The following is a 16,577-nucleotide window of genomic DNA, read 5'->3' as shown; positions in this document are numbered from 1 at the left end:
TGGTGGTAATAGCAACTGGCTCTGTTTTAATGTCTTCTTTCCTCTCTGGATCTTCTGCAGTATAAGTGATGCTAACGGTTCACGGCACAAGTTCCTCCTTCAGAAAGGAACACTACAGTATTTGGGTTACACAGAGATTTTCAGCTACATTCTGTTTCTACAGGAACCTCTCTCAATTTCCCTCAGGTTTTCTGTAAAGGGGAAACAAACACCAATCTCTCCCCTTGCCCCCCAGCACATATACTACACTTTAGAAGACCAAACCAAAGACTTAGAAGAATTGCCGTAAGTCAAGTGCCAGGGGAACAGGTTTAGATGCAGCTTATTTGATCTTCCAAAACAACTTATTTCATCTTTGCAATGAAATACCCTTGGCTGTTCCTGCAGCAGATCAAAGATAACCAAATCCCTGGATCAAAGACGACTAGTGAATTAGCAATGTGACCACGTGAGAGGAGGTTGCGTCCTCAGTCCAGAGATTCGCTGAGCAGGATCAACCACATCTAACCTACCCATCCGAATTTCACCTACAACCCACGCACTAAGCAAGCACTGAGACATCAGAGTCAAGAGGAGCCGATTTACAATACATAATGATATGTCTTTATTTCATCAACAGAAATGGTGTCTAGACGAAATTCAGTTAACACTAGCAATTCAGATGAATGAAAAGGGTTGGGTGGTTTTTTTTTCATTTTTCTTTTTTGCACAATACTGTATTTACAATGACTAAATGACGTTTTTAAATTCATTAGTTCATAGCAATGCTTTCTTCCAAAAAGGTAAAAATTCTTAGTAACAGAGAGTAAGCATCAACAGCCACCTCATTTATTTATACAATAAAAATCACAAGAAACCACAGTCACCTAGAAAAAAAATAAAGACAAGCTTAAGAACTAGTACAATAAAATGATGCATTGAATTAAGTTACATTAATCGCATAGAATTTGTGTAAAAAGTATGTAGAAAAAACACCTGATGTAACCTGTTACAGTCATTGACCAGTTATGAGAGGTACAGAGGGTTATACAGGTAGATATGTGTGAAAACTGTCCATACTGTTTGACCTGGGGAGGAAGAGAAGAGGGGTTGCACCCCCTTGCATACACTGATAAAACCCTGTTTTGAATATGGCCTCTGAAGTTTGTAAGGCATATATAAGAGGTGCACTTGTAACCAACTGGTTCTGGAACAAACTCTTATGGCAATCCCACCCTTGAAATCAAAGGTGATGCTTGGAACTACGAGTAAAACAACCACGCATTGAATATCACCAAAGTGTTTAGTATCATTCCTGCTGGTTTGAGGGATCCAGATAGCTTCAGGCAGAGCAAGCCTAGTAGTGAGAACAAGATTGAAATCATGCACATTTCTCTCGGGTACATTGCAAAGGGGATCCCAGCCACAAGCCCCAGCATGGGCTGCTCCCCTCTCTGCCCTGTCCCGGGAGGTGGGATCCTCCAGCTGCAGGGATGAGCACAGCTGGCGATTGCAGCACCCGCCAGGCTCCCTCCAAAACAGAGGGGTCGTTTGGGTTCGTAGCCTGAGACTGTCTCTGCTTCTAAGCAATCAATGAAATCAAACGCTGCCAGTTGCCATTTCTATTTTAGGATACTAGTTTCTTCCTGCATGCCTTTAATTAGCCAAAAGGGACAACAGTGGCACTGCATGAACCACGCAGTGACTTTCACCTACAGAAAGGGCTCTGCCCACAGTCACTAAAATTCGTACAAGAACAGGAGTCATCTACCTGGCTTTTTAGCAGTCATTTGGTTGGGGTAATGACCTTATAAAAAGGCATTTTTAGCATTCCTCCCTGCCAAAAAGCAATTTCATTTGCAAAAATTGCAATGTCATCTGTGTCATACCTTAAAATGCGTAACAATATTTGACTTCGATATAAATAATACCTATCTTGGTGGAGTGTAGGAAAATACTGTACACTTAAGTCTTTGCAAGTAATGCTACTAAAATTTTGAGGACAAAGGGAATAATTATTCTACAGACCACCAACAATAGATCTTTTAAATATACAGACAGTATTTGAACATATGCATATACACATATATTGTATTCTACAGCATCAGATCTGATGCCTGAGTCATGAAATACTCCAAGGAGTATTATAAATATACATATATGTATTATAAACAGGAAAATACGCAAACACACTCTGACTAGAATTATAGCTGTATGTATACATACATACATGTATTATATATAGGTATATAAAATTAACTTGGACTGTGTTGGCAGAGACAAAAGTGAAATGAAGTCAAAATCTGTTGAGAGAATTTCTAGCAGAAAAGAGAGCAGAAGTTCTTTATGTTAATGGTTTTAGTTTCACCTCACTTCTGATAAAAATAAACTGCTCCATACTTATCATGTTCCCTCCTTATGCAAGGCCATAAGCTCCGCTGCTCATACTGAGCTAAACCTTCTCTAGGCAGCCCTAAAATAGACTCGTAAAGCGCTGCAACTATGGGCTACAGCATTCACCCAGAGGCACCTCCAAACATATCTCAGATCAGAAGAAAAAGGTGAAAGCAGTGCTCCCTGTTGCAACAGCAGAGGACATGAAGTAGAGCAAACTGTGAGCTTGTGTAAACCTGGCTAATGTTCGCTTCATCTCCCTGCAAAATTCACTGAAGGTCTTCAATTCTACAAGCCCGCTCCTCTCTCTTTTTTAAACTACCACAGCAGTGGATTACAGGACACAAGAGAGGATGTGGTGTTGATCCTAGAATTGCAACACTTCACCGTGCTTTCTCCTAGTAGATCAGATTTCATTATTACAGGACTATAGCAATTTCAGCATGCAGATCTGCTTTATTTATTAGGCAATCATAAAGTTACACATTAAAAGATCTAACTATATATCTAGGCATTTTAACTTCTATTTAAGCGCTCTTTAGAATACAGACTTGACAAAGTGTTGGGACTCCAGATTAACAACCACTCTATCAGCATTAATCATTTCTCTGGCAGCAGTTAATCCATTTAGCAAAGTTACATATCTAGTTCCCACTCTTCTTTTTCAAGAGAAGTAGCAGTTAGCATACTAATCACTGTGGCTTGCCTTTGCAGCACATTTTACTTCCTTGGGAAAAAAAATAATACAAGGATTAGATCCAAAAATATAGTGCATCTTAAAAGCAGCATATAACCTTAGAAAGACATTTAATAAATTACTTGTACAATATATAAAATAATAGTTTTATACTGCAGCATCAAACTCTGACGCCTGAGTCATCACATGTTAGGAAGTCTGTGATATAAATACTGGGATCTCCTGATAACACAACCAACATTTTTTGCTTTTGTTTTGCTTGTTTTCTTTTTTCTCTCTCTCTTTTTTTTTTTTCCTTTTTATTTCACTACCTTTTTGTTCCAGAATCAGCTTGCGATGAGCTTTAATTGTGTTCAAGGCACCCCCAGAGAACGCAGAGAAACAAACACATTATATAGTGTAGTACTCACCTGACAAAGCATGGCAAGCCTAAATGAAATGAGGTTTCCTGGCGATACAAGTATAGCAATGGCAAAGGAAAAGGAGGACTAGATACAGACCAGACAGAGCTTTAAGGACTTGCACACCAATGAGAGTGCTGCAGCGCTCGGAAGGAAATGGGGTCTCACCAGACCATTTCCAAGCAATGCCTGACAGGATCGATGCTGCATGTATCCTCTTTGACAAAAGCAAAGAGATTCTTAAGATCATGGTGACCACTGGTCAGAATCCTAAAATTTATAAATACTGCAGCCAGCTTTATTATTTTCTCTTTCCAATGGTATTCTTGTGGTCAGTTGGTTTGACCTCATGACAAGAATGGTTGTGTATGTCAGCTGGTGTCCAGGTCTGAAACTAATTCGTCCATTAATGTTAGCCCAGTAACTGCTCTGAGAGCTGTGTAGTTCAGAACAGCAAAAAAAACCCTCAAAACAAAATAGAAACAAAAACCAACCACCACCACCACCAAAAAAACCCACTGAAAAACCATAATACATGTAAATATAGGAAGCAATGACACAAAACCAGCCACTTCTAATGGGAAAGAATGAAATCAAACATCCAGAAAAGCTAGCAGGGGAGGGAAAGAGAGAGAGACAAGATACAAGTTGAGGAAGAGACACTTATTTGAGCAGTGGTTTTATGTATCAGTTCTCAAGGTAGAGGAAATCAAGAGACCCAGCACCAGTATGAAGCCAGGTCAAACCTAAGAGCTGCAGCGCAGTGGGTTGTGTGGGTGGGTTTTTTAAACCGTTGGAATGAGGTCAAGAGTACCAGTTGCACATGAGTTGTTAGTAGAGTAAATCTTCATGTCAGGAAGCAAGTTAAAACTTGGTTTTATACTCATAAAACATTCTATCTATTCATATATATAGGAGGTCACTTAAAAATAAAAAAAGGCAACAGAAAAACATCTTTAAAATACTGTGTCAGTTGACCCTTCCCTCCCACCCACCCTCAGCCCCCCTCCCCCAAGTAGCTATGACTCTATAATGTGATTCACATTTAGTTTTAAATTCTAGCTTTCACCATGGTCTCATAGAAACAAAACTTCTCTGCGAAGCACAGAACTGCTTTGCAACGTCAATGAATTCAAAGGAAAATCAACTCCCCCTCCCCGCAAAGAGCTTCTCAGTCAGTTACCTGCAAAAGATGGCTGGGAGGGGGTTCAGTTACTTTTAGGTTAAGCTCTTTTAAAAAGAAAGGACAACTCCTCCCCCTTTTTCAACCATGTGAACTAGGAGTTTATGGCATTTGTATATTTCTGAACATTTAAAGGTAAGGATTTTGTACAGTAATGATTAATACTTAAACATAAATATTCTCCTACATTATATACTAGTTTTTCTTTGTACATGCGGGGAAAAAAAGTATGTTCAACAAACATGGCACATGCTATATGCATTTCCTCCTTGGTAGCTTGGCTACAATAGTTTGGGTGAAGAGGGTAAAAGCAAGACTTTGTGGCTAGTGGGTGACGGTCCATGAGCACAGTCTGAAGATGGAAGAAGTGGAGAGAGGGAGCTGATTCCTCCTCCAGGGTCAAGATGCTGATCTACTGAGTGCCTCAAAAGAGCACCAGTGCACACCTCTAGTGTAAACGTTAGCGCAGAAGACCACACTATCAGTGCTTCTGAGAAGCTGCTTTCCCCCACTTTTTTTTTTTTTTTAAAATAAATAGGTGTGAACAGCTGGTCATTTTCTTTCAGTGAGAACAAACAATATCAGCCAGTAAAGCACACGACAGTTGTTGTCGATAAAGCCACGCAACCTGGCACACATAGGGCAAAGAACCACAAAATAAAAACTCAGTACACTTAGAATAATAATAATAATTATTAAAAAAGCATTAGGAGGACGTTTTTCTGTCTACACTGTACATACAGATGTTATGCTTGGAAAGCTGCTGTCTCACACAGTCATAACATGAGTCAACATTGCTTAAGATACAAATCCAATACAGTTACAACTAAGCCAATTCACTGAGTAGTCTCCTTCGAGACAGCACTCTTTTAGCTGCGATTTGTGCTGAGGGCAATGCTGCAGGACGAGAGGATCCTGGAACGCAAGAATCTGATGGATAAGCAGCCAAATCGGGTGTTGGCAGATGTATGTTTTGCTCTTAGAGGATACAGTGCTAACTTGACTTCTGTAAGGAAACCAAAGTCAACAACTAAGGGTCTGATCCTGCAACTCTGCCTACGCTGGCAGGACCACTGACTTCACCAGACCCATCTCTGCAACTCAGGTCTGGTGAGGAAAACAGGTAATGTCTGAGGACAGATGAGGTGAGGCTCTGGGGACTAGCCGGAGCAGCAGTTGCTTCCATGAGTAAAGGATGCAGAGCGGGGCTGGAGAAAAAGCCCCCCCAAGTGTATCGATGTGATCTCCGTTTGCTTAACTTCATGGAACGTATGATGAAGTGATCCAGTTGTCAAACACTTTTTTCTCTAAAGAGTGAAATATACTTTCCCCTATAAGAATCCATAAGCATCATTAACAGCACTTAAAATTGGTTTGTGAAACAGAAAGAAGTCTGAATATAAAAATAATTCAAGCAGATTCTCTTTACAAATTGTATAGTGAATTCAGTATTTGGCAAGACCGTTTTTACTACATAACGAGCTCCTGAGTGTTTGTCTATTAGCTAAAACTTTTCTATTTTCTTTAAGCCATAAAGCAAAGAAAACCATATACTCAAGTTATACTGAAGTCATGACTTCATTTATGAAAAGAGGTTTGACCAGAAACTCAGTGCAAGTGGCAAAGTTGACCATTACTGTACAGTATCTGCAATAAAATAAAATAACTCCACATTGCTCAAGTGGCACAAAATGGCCGTGCCACAAAAACTGTCTATAATAAAATCTCAAATAAGTTTCCAACATTAAAATTTTATAAATAAGTACAAATCGAATGATATTGCTGAACTGCGAACCAAGAAAAAAAATTATCGTGTAACAAGTTACCAAACTAGTTCTAGCATCGAAGACAAAAAGGAATGTTGGAACTTGTTTATACAATAGAAATGAAAGCTTCCAGTTTGTAGGATGAGAAAAATTGAGGCATGCAGGGACTTTTGCATATGGATATATATATATTTTATATATATTATATATAATATGTACAGTTTAGCTATAAAACTTTGATGTGTAAAGAAGCTGTCTTCAATGAAAAATTGAACATTCAGAGGAAATTCCTGAGTTAGGGTTTTGTGACATGGGCCACTGAGAAAAAAGCTGTGGTTGGGTCCTCAGAGGTGTTATGTCCATCCCTGTTAAGATTGAAATCAACATACAAAAACAGACAGTGTTGCCACTGCTTCATTCCCTGCCTGAGCAAGGGATAGCACCATTGTGAAGAGAACTCCTGCTTGTAGAGAGGAGGGAATACTTAAAAACAGTATTGCTGCTAAGACCACTGTAGTGTGCACCAAATAACGTTCTTCTAGACAACAAATGAACACTGCCACTGGCTGACTGAAGAACACCTGACCAGGTGTAATGTTAAGGTTACAAGTCACTAGGTGTAATCTTTCCTAGGTTGTTCATCTGTTGTACATTTATCAGTCATTTCCTGACAGAAGTCTACCGTGACTGTTTGGCTGCTCTGTTCTGGTGGAAGCTCTCTCTCGGGGTAAGTACCTGTATCGGCTCCATCCAACCCCCCGCCAGCCGAACAATTTTCTGAGACATTGTTGGGCAGCCAGGGTGCTCCCAGTTGCACTGAACCTCGCTCTGAGCAGCACTGCATGCTTTCCCCAACGCACTGGGAGGTCACCAGGCTCTGCTCCACACCAGATGGGGAGGGACTGATGGTGGTGGCTGGCTGTAGATCCATGGGTCTGAGAACGGGGCAGTATCTGTGGAGAGCTTGGATCTGTTCCGGGCTCTGCATGTCTCTGCAAACTTCTTGAGAAAGACACGAGAAGTTGTCTAACAATTCTCCCATGCTTGCTTTCAGCTGGTTCCTTTCTGAGAGCAATTTCTCTTTCTCACACACCTGAAAAAGAAAGAAAGCATCTTAGGCTGAGGACGGGCCATTCACTGGCTGCACACTGTGGGTATGTATGCAGCAATACCCAAGAACACAAACACACCACAGTTACTTTGATATGGGCAGTGGAAAAGTCACAGAGCTATCAGGCATTTGACCACTATAAAACTTGTGTAGACTACAGTTTGGGAAATACCTGGAGAAAAACATCTGAGTTGCAAGAGGGTAGAGTCACAAGTTAACCTCAAGATACTGTTACTTCCCTTGATTAACTAAGGTTGCTTGACAGATGATACAAAAAAACTTTGAAAGAAATTTTGACAGAGAAAAGCCATTATTCATCTAAACAGTAAAAAGAGAGGGTTTAGTTCCTGAAGCGGGGACATGTTCACTCCACCCTCTGTTGGTTGGTCAGCCTGTGCGCATCCACTTTGGCCTATGTGCCCATTACCACTGAGAGGTGTGTTATTCAGAGGAGAGGATCTGAGCGTGTGTTCTGTGGCCTGCACCATGGCTCCTTTTCTTATGTCCTGGTGCTTAACGATTTGTGTTTGACCCATCAGGACACCTCTATGAAAGTTTATGTGAAAACCCTGAAGGTTGGTGGGCCTCTTAACACTTAGTACAGCAAGCTCAACATAATTTCCCCTTTGTTCTGCTCAAGCTCTGCCTCTTGTGATCCCAAACGTCCTCCTCCACCAAGATCTAGCTTGAGCATTATCAGTTTTGCTGTGTCAGCAGGCTGCTCTAGGAGGGGTGAGAGGCAGGACAGCACTGGTGTGGAGGAAGAGTGAGAAAGTTTACTGGGACTTACTTTTTCACATAGGATCAAAAAATTGGGAAAAGGTGCTCAGATTGTTCTGCATACATCAAAGCATGGGTAAGGCCCCAACCCTAGCTGGTACAGGGTGCAGCACAACACGCTGCAGTGACAGTCATCTCTTGCTTAGACCTCACATGGCTGGCAAGCCCCTCATGGGGTGAGCGCTGCCCTCCCTGTGCTCAGGAGGCAGATTCAGGGTGTTAGGCATAAAGCCAGACCCAGCCTGGGGTTACAGCTCTGAAAACCAGTGCTGATTCAGTGAAGACTGATTGGGATGGTCCTGCTGCATCCCCTTCTGTACCAGGAAGGTAGGCATATAGCTTGAGGGAGTAGATGAGATTTTGTAGATTATCAGAGCTATTTCCAGAGCTGAGCTGGCCCAAAAAGCAGCACAGACGTGTACCTCACCTAGTAACACAGCTAAACCCAAGCTGCCTTGGCATCTGAGGAGTGAAAACTCCACAACTCAGATAATCCAAACATGGGTGGTTGTTGACAACTGATAGTATTGCCCTGGGTCTGAAGCCTGCACTGGAAGCATACAGCTGTGCAAATGAGAAAGAGAGCAGCGCACATGAAAAGAACCAACTGCTAAAATATTGATGAATCTATCAAGAAAGCATAAAAATACTAAAAAAATAAACAGATGCTCAAGTACATCTTGAGATAATGAATTATGGAAAAGAATATGCTGTGAGTTTGCAAGGAAAAAAGGGAATGTGAGTGGGTAGACGGATGAGTGAGGGAAAGCAGGCAAAAAAAATTATGTATCAAACTCAGAGGATACAACCATTTCACTCACTCTCTGCTGTGAAACCATCTGTGTCAAGAAGATGGGTGACTTACAGGAAGTGCAGGGGGTGAAAGTGGTCTTTCATGAAAAAGACCCAGCCTAGTAAGAAACCCTTAAGCCCTAGTACTATTAGATAATCCAGGAGACTGGAAATTACTGGTCACAAAGTGGACAGAAGATGAGAAAGGGATTTCCAGTGATCATGCAGTTGTGAAGTCAACTGGAGTTTCACTGCTGGTTTTCCTAAGAGTAAAAGTAAGATCTGGTAGCAGACTACCTGCTTGAACAGCATGCCTATGGGGGACGGGCAGGAGTGCTAAAGAGGAAAAGTTAAATATGCATGAGTTTAATTCTGCAGCTTTATACTCTTGCATACCTTGCGACTGTCTTTTTTTAGGAACACCCTTTTTCAGAACAATGTATCAGATCCCATAAAATCACATAGAATCATTTAGTCCAGAAAAGACCTTTAAGACTATGAAGAAGTCCAATTTTAGTCCATCACTAAACCATGTCCTGAAGTACTACATCTAGACATCTTTTAAATACCTCCAGGGATAGTGACTCAATCACTTCCCTGGGCAGCCTGTTCCAATGCTTGATAACTTTCAGTAAACAAATTTTTCCTAATATCCAATCAAAACCTCCCCTGGAGCAACTTGAGTCCATTTCCTCTCATCCTATCACTTGTTGCTTGGGAGAAGAGACCAATACCTGCCTTGCTACAACCTCCTTTTAGGGAGTGGTAGAGTGATAAGATTGCCCCACAGTCTCCTTTTCTTCGGACAAAACAGTTCCAGTTCCCTCAGACCCTCTTCATAAGACTGGCACTCCATATCCTTCGCCAGCTTTGTTGCTCTTCTTTGGACACACTCCAGCACCTCCATGCCTTTCTTGTACTGATGGGTCCAGAACTGAACACAGTATTTCAGGTGCACCTTCACCAGTGCTGAGTTCAGGGGCACAATCACTTCCCTGCTCCTGCTGGCCACACCAGTTCTGATACAGGCCAGGATGCTATTTGCCTTCTTAGCCACCTGGGCACATTGTTGGCTCATGTTCAGTCAGCTGTCAACCAACACCTCCAGGTCCTTTTCCTCTGGGCAGCTTTGTAGCCACTCTTCCCCAAGCCTGCATGGCTGCATGGGGTTGTTGTGGCCCAAGAGCAGGACCCGCACTTAGCCTTGTTGAACCTCATATAGCTGGCCTTGGCCCATCAAACCAGTCTGTCCAGATACTTCTGTAAAGCCTCCCTTCCCTCAAGCTGATCAATACTCTTACCCAACTCGGTGTCATCTGCAAACTTACTAAGAGTGCACTCACTCCTCTCATTCTTATCGCTGATAGAGATGTTTAACAAAACTGGCTCCGACACTAAGCCCTGGAGGACACCACTTGCGACCAGCCCTCAACTGGATTTAACTCCACTCACCACAACTCTTTGGGCCCAGTCATCCAGCCATTTTTTTACCCATCTTGCTAAACAGAAACTTCAACATTTCTTTTGAAGAGTCCTGCACCCCAGCACAATATGCCTTTCATTCACTTCCCTGAGATGTGTGTGTGTGCTGGGGAGAGAAGGGGACGTAAAAATATTGTTTTGCCTATATGCATTTGATTAGAAATAATGGTAATGCCACAGGATTGAGTAAAGCCAGTGAACCCGAATTAACTTGCAAATGAAAGCTACAAGCTGAACTTCCCCCTTGATGCTAGTCCAGCCTTTAGAGTGCTGCCTCGAGTGCTCAGTTCTGGAGAACAAGAGACATACTCAGAATCATAGAATCACTAGGTTGGAAAAGACGTCTTAGATCATCGAGGCCAGCCATTCCTATCTGCCACTAAACCATGTCCCTCAGCACCTTGCCTACCTGTCTTTTAAATATCTGCAGGGATGGTGATTCAACCACCTCCCTGGGTGGCCTCTGCCAGTGCCCAATGACCCTTTCCGTGAAAAATTCTTTTCTGATGTCAAGCCTGAACCTCCCCTGGCAGAACTTGAGGCCATTCCCTCTTGTCCTGTCCCCTGTCACTTGGGAGAAGAGGCCAGCTCCCTCCTCTCCACAACCTCCTTTCAGGTAGTTGTAGAGAGCAATAAGGTCTCCTCTCAGCCTCCTCTTCTCCAGGCTGAACAACTCCAGCTCCCTCACCCACTCCTCATAAGACTTGTTCTCCACCCCTTCACCAGCTTCGTTGCTCTTCTCTGGACTCGCTTCAGAGCCTCAACTTCCTTCTTGTGGTGAGGGGCGCAGAACTGAATGCAGTACTACCCATCATCAGCTCAGTGTAGAGGGACAGGCACATGCAACAGGACTGGACTTGCTTCTCTTGACAACTTGGACAAGGAGTTGCTCTTTTTCCATGCAGAACTGCTTCTGACTCATCCTGCACGCGCTGCATATTATGCTTGGTGCAGGAAGCTGTTGCTCATTGTTTTGTTTATTTTTGATATTTATTTGTTTTGCATCAGTGGAGCACTACTCTGAACAACGCTTTGATTTTTTTCTTGCTATAACTCCCACCCATGGCTTCAGCAGCAAGGCATCTGAAAACTTCACAGGCCTTGATGATTTAAGCCTCCCAACCAGCTTGTGGGGTCAACGTCACCTCCATGTTACAGATGGGAAGCAGACCCAAAGTCAGTCATGCGGCATTTTGCCATTTACGAAGTGACAGTAACTCAGCTTCTTCCAAAAGATCCCTGCCTCTTTCACATTACGTTTGCTATAGCTTGCACAGAGAATGAAGCACAAGTAAAACCTACAATTGAGCACATTTTAAATGTGCACATAAGACATTTAAATCAAAGACTTCAAATCACCTTCAATTTTAATGAAAGTTGGGTATGCAGAGATCTCAGTAACGAAATCAGCTTCAGCACCTTTTATTTTATCTATATGAATTAAATGATTTATCACTCAAATTCTTGGACATTCAACGGCTGAGCTTAATGTTGGATTCCGAAGCCTATGCTATGTAATGCAATTAAACTGTCTAGTCCTGCATGCTGCACACACCCACTTCTTCTAAGAGCTGAACTGGGACTAGTGCCTTATTTTTCATGTCTCAGATAGCTCTTAGAACTTTTAAACAGATAAGGAGGTGCCAGCCTGTTTTGAAGTTCCTGTGTTGCATTCCTCCTGCTGAGAGACACCCTGAAGACATGTCTTCCTTCTTGACGCTTGCCTCAAGCCACTTTTTCGTTGCGTACCAGCTTGCTCTCTCAATGGGCAAGAGATGTCGGGGGAAGAGGAGCAGAGCCCTCAGACCACAGGGGCACTGTCAGAAAGGAGGAGAGTGTTTTCAGTTAAGGTGCCTATAGCTGAGATGTCTACATCTGATATGGCTCTCCAGGTGATGTTGTTTAGCGATGGAGAGGAATAGGCACTTCTGGGCTGCATGTCACCTCCTCTGCTGCAGATGAGACAATTAAGATTCCACAGGTATCTACTTCTCTTCACTGACTATAAAGTAAGCCAGGACAACTAGCTCCAGCACAGGTGTCTATATTGTACACACCTGTGTTTGGCCACCCAAACCACACCTGAGGCATCCATACCATGACTGAAAGAGAGAGGAATTTACTGTGCAACCATTAGTCTTGCTTCAGTCACCTCACTCCTGTAGATTCAGATTAACAGCACTGCTCACAGACACCTTGGCACACAGAAGACCCATGCCCAGATGTGCTCTGGCCAGTAGCAGGTCATACTTAGCACTCCACTCCACAGCAGGCTGCTGCCAGAGATACACATTAAGGAGGGTCAAGGCAAACCAACAGTTGTCACCTGAACCTAGGCTAGTGCCTGCTGGAATGGGACAGCCCATCAGGAGTCTTAGAGGGAGGAAGAGAGCAGGAGCAAGGATAAACATACCCATGCTGTCTCACTAACCTACAGCAAGGGATGCCCATTTGTCTGGATATTCACATTCCCAGGCTTGCAGTTCCCGTGCTGTTTCTGCCATTTGCTCAGTTAATGAAAGAGCTGAAGAAAAGGCATACTGAGCTGAAACATCCTGAAAACACTCAGCTGCCTTCTAGCATAACAAAGAGAAGGAAATTCTCTATGTAGAGATGAAGTTGGCTCTGCCACATATCTGTTTGGACCAAACAACCAGACAACCAGAATGGCTCTTCACACCTATCTTTTTTAAGCACTCCATGAATCCCTGTCCAACAGATCATACAGTAGTTACGCATGGAAAAGGGGCTCAGGTGAGGAAACGTTTTTGTGGATGCACTTTAATTACTAGGGATGGGTTAAACTGCAAGAAGGAAGCTGTGATACAGGCTTCTCTCCTCTTCCAACTCACTCAACAATGTTCTCTTGACATGTCAAAATATAGAGATATCTAGGCCTCATTCATATATTACATATACACACATACTAATATAATTTTGTACGTTAGATGTTCATACTAGTGGCTCTGCTTACTTCCATAAAAACTGACTGAACCCACTAAACTCTGGGCAGGAATTGCTGTTGGTTCCCTGTGAGCTGCAGTGTGAGGGTGAGCGGGGCTGTGGCGAGAGCACACAACTCACCAACTTGCGGATTTCACATTCTAGGTTCTGAATACAGTCCAGTTTCCTCTTGCGGCAGCGCTGAGCTGCAATTCGGTTCTTGCTGCGCCGGCGGACATCATGGATGAATTCAAGCTGCTCTGAGGTTAGCTTGTGCATCTTTATCATCATCTGGAAATCATTCCTTGGAAGATCTGTGATTTGATCTACAGGAAAAGGAAGTTTCACCTAAACCAAACAAACAGAAGACAAGAGCAGAGAGTCATATTTTGCTTGCTGAATGTAAGCTGGACAACACTGAACAGAAGGACAATTAGCTATCGTGCCGCCCCCTAAATAAACAATACATCAAGTTTTACATTGAGAAAGTTTTTAACACTCCCTTGTGGCACATTGTAGAGGTCCAGCTGATAAAGATCAGACAGTAATTGTACTAAAATCAGCAATATAGATGAATCCCAGGTTAAAACTTCACCTTTTTAAAAAGCTCTAATAACAGATCTCCTTGCATTAAAAGAAGGCTCCGTCCACTAGAAGAGATGGTCTTTTGGAAACAGTGAAGGACCTTGTTGCTATTAATTTCAAACTAGTTTAAAGAATGGGTTATTACTGCAGCAGGAAACCTGTACCTGCACGGCCTTGCAGGACTGAAAGTTTGATTAGGTGAGAGTGGATGAAAATAACCATAACTAAGTGGATGAAAAATACCATATTGCAATTAGGAAAGTTTGCTTAATCAGCATTTCGATTGAACAGTACAAGACATAAGAAGAAAGGGATGTGATTCAACAACTCCTACCTTACTAAAATATATGCATTTTGAAATAAAATAGTATTTGCTGACATTCTAATATTTTTGTAGACTGAAGAGCACCCAAGTTGCTCTTCTTGAAAAAAAACACCCCTAAACAGTCTAAAACATCAGTTATTTGCAGTAAACCAGTTTTTCTTCAAGCCACAATCTGCCATTCTGTTTGACCATAGACCATGTGACAGCAGCTCCAGGTCCTGACTTCAAGAATTCCAACCACCTCTCCAACTCCTAGTCATTATGCATTAAAGCAAAGCAAAACACAAAGCTCCTGGCAGCTTGGAGCAATGCACTCACACTGTCTAAAAACCTGAAGAACAGCAGACACGTTCAAGGACTTCTGCTAGCTTTGTTCCCCAGACCTATCAGCTTGCTCAGACTGAAGTGAGTTTCTCTTGCTAGATCCCTGCTTCACTTGTAGCTTGAGACTTACAACACTACTATCAATAAATAATGTTCCTCAGTGGGCTGCTGTGTTTGGTGGTCAAATCAGTTGACAAATCTGAATAAGATGACAATTGAGGAACTGGATTGATTCTTTTCTTTTTTTTTGAGTCATACCCACACTGCCCAAAAGATGGCAGTAAATATTTAAATGTCTGTCCCTATTTGATGCAATCCAGCCTCTCGAACAAGGAGACTACTCTGCATGCAGGTTACCAAGGAAGATAGACTTAAGTTGCCCCACCTAAGCAAAAGATTTGGGTTGAAAACCTTCCTTTGATATTTAAAATATGGTTATTGTCTTCAAAAAGTGCACTTCAATTACTCGGAGATAAAGAAAATAAAAGCATAGATTATAGATTGTTTTTATTGGAGAGCTGAGTTAGTTTATGCAGAACAGTTCACCGAGGACACATGTATGCAAACACATAGCAGTGGTCTGCGGCACTGACAGTCACGGACCCTCACTGGGCACCTGGACCTGCTGATAACCAGCTCCTCGCCTTGTTATGAGCTTGTTTTCTTGCAGTCTTCCATCACTGCTCTGCACATCTCCTAGCCTGGGCCAGGTGAAATTCAGTGCAAACACCCACCACATCCTATCAGATGGTGTCATGCCCTGGACATTGCCCCTCTGCCTGACTTGTCCAGGAACTGCTTTGTAACACCCTACCTGGCAGGTCAATTTAAACCAGCAAAGCAACAACAAACACTGACCCAGTCTGCCCAGACTTATGCTTGTACAAACAAAGGCTGACCTGAAGTACAGTGATGAGGACTATCTTGTTTACAAACTGCTAACTAATGTCATGAAACCTGTTTCATTTCTCCTTCCTAGCCTTTGGACGGTCAACATAAACTCAAGCGTCACCTGGTTTCCTCTCAAGCTTCAACCAGCATCGGAAAATGAAACCAGCCTGAGCTTTCCTCTGAAAGACATCACAGTTTCACTGCAAAACCAGTCCTTTCACCTTCCCGTTTTTTTCTTATTTTCTTAAGTCCAAAGTGGAAAGCGAAGTTCACTTTATTTCTTCCTCCCTCTCCCTTTCAAAACATATTTACTTGCAAAGAGATGTGCTTGCAGCAGGAATGGGAATGAAAGGGAAGGGACTTAAATTTGTCAGATACAAGTCACTAAAGGGAAATGGGAAAATAAATAGAAACAGATCCATAAAAGAAAAGGAATGTATTGAAAATAAAATCATCTACACAGCAGGTCAGAGACTGCTATCAGTAAATCCAGCATAATCCCACTCCTGTCATAGGCAGCACTGTACAGGATTAAAAACGTGAAAGGGAGAGTGGAAGTGAGTCAGACTCATTTCCTTCACCATTCACAGCACTTTTATTGCCTGTCTCCCTTTCTGCAATTAGCTGTGAACTGAAAAAAAAACCCAGCAAGCCTTTGGCATGGACACGGTGAATAACGGGTATTGCTACAGTGAGAGGCTCATGGTGTTTTACATAGGTGCAGGGCAAGACCCTCTCCTGGTATTTATCATAACAGAGCAGTAAGTCAATTTGCAAGCGCCAACAACTGTGCCATGGGTGGGATTAATCTGACCCAGTTACAGCTGTTGGCATCAAGCACAGAGAGGCCTTTGGATGGGAATGCATCCTGCACAGCTTCTCCCTCCTCCTGGCTGAGACGGAGTGGAGCTGAGACTTAGAAAA

General features: G+C 42.6%; 1 protein-coding gene across 4 annotated transcripts in view; it reads right to left on the bottom strand.

Annotated features, from left to right (window-relative positions):
• Positions 1-580: 580 nt before the first annotated feature.
• Positions 581-16,577, bottom strand: part of BACH2 (BTB domain and CNC homolog 2) — a 196,213-nt gene continuing 180,216 nt past the window's right edge. For all 4 annotated transcript variants that reach the window (XM_069851245.1, XM_069851242.1, XM_069851244.1 and 1 more), the window contains 2 exons: positions 13,670-13,876; positions 581-7,513 (listed from right to left, as the gene is read on the bottom strand). In XM_069851245.1, coding sequence (XP_069707346.1) covers positions 7,034-7,513; positions 13,670-13,876 — 687 coding nt within the window. In that variant the 3' untranslated portion in view covers positions 581-7,033. The remainder of the gene's footprint in view (positions 7,514-13,669; positions 13,877-16,577) is intronic.

This window comes from Phaenicophaeus curvirostris, chromosome 2 (assembly GCF_032191515.1).
Source record: "Phaenicophaeus curvirostris isolate KB17595 chromosome 2, BPBGC_Pcur_1.0, whole genome shotgun sequence".
NCBI lineage: Eukaryota > Metazoa > Chordata > Aves > Cuculiformes > Cuculidae > Phaenicophaeus > Phaenicophaeus curvirostris.
The sequence above is the reverse complement of the archived record's forward strand: the minus strand, read 5'-3'. Positions and strand labels throughout refer to the sequence as shown.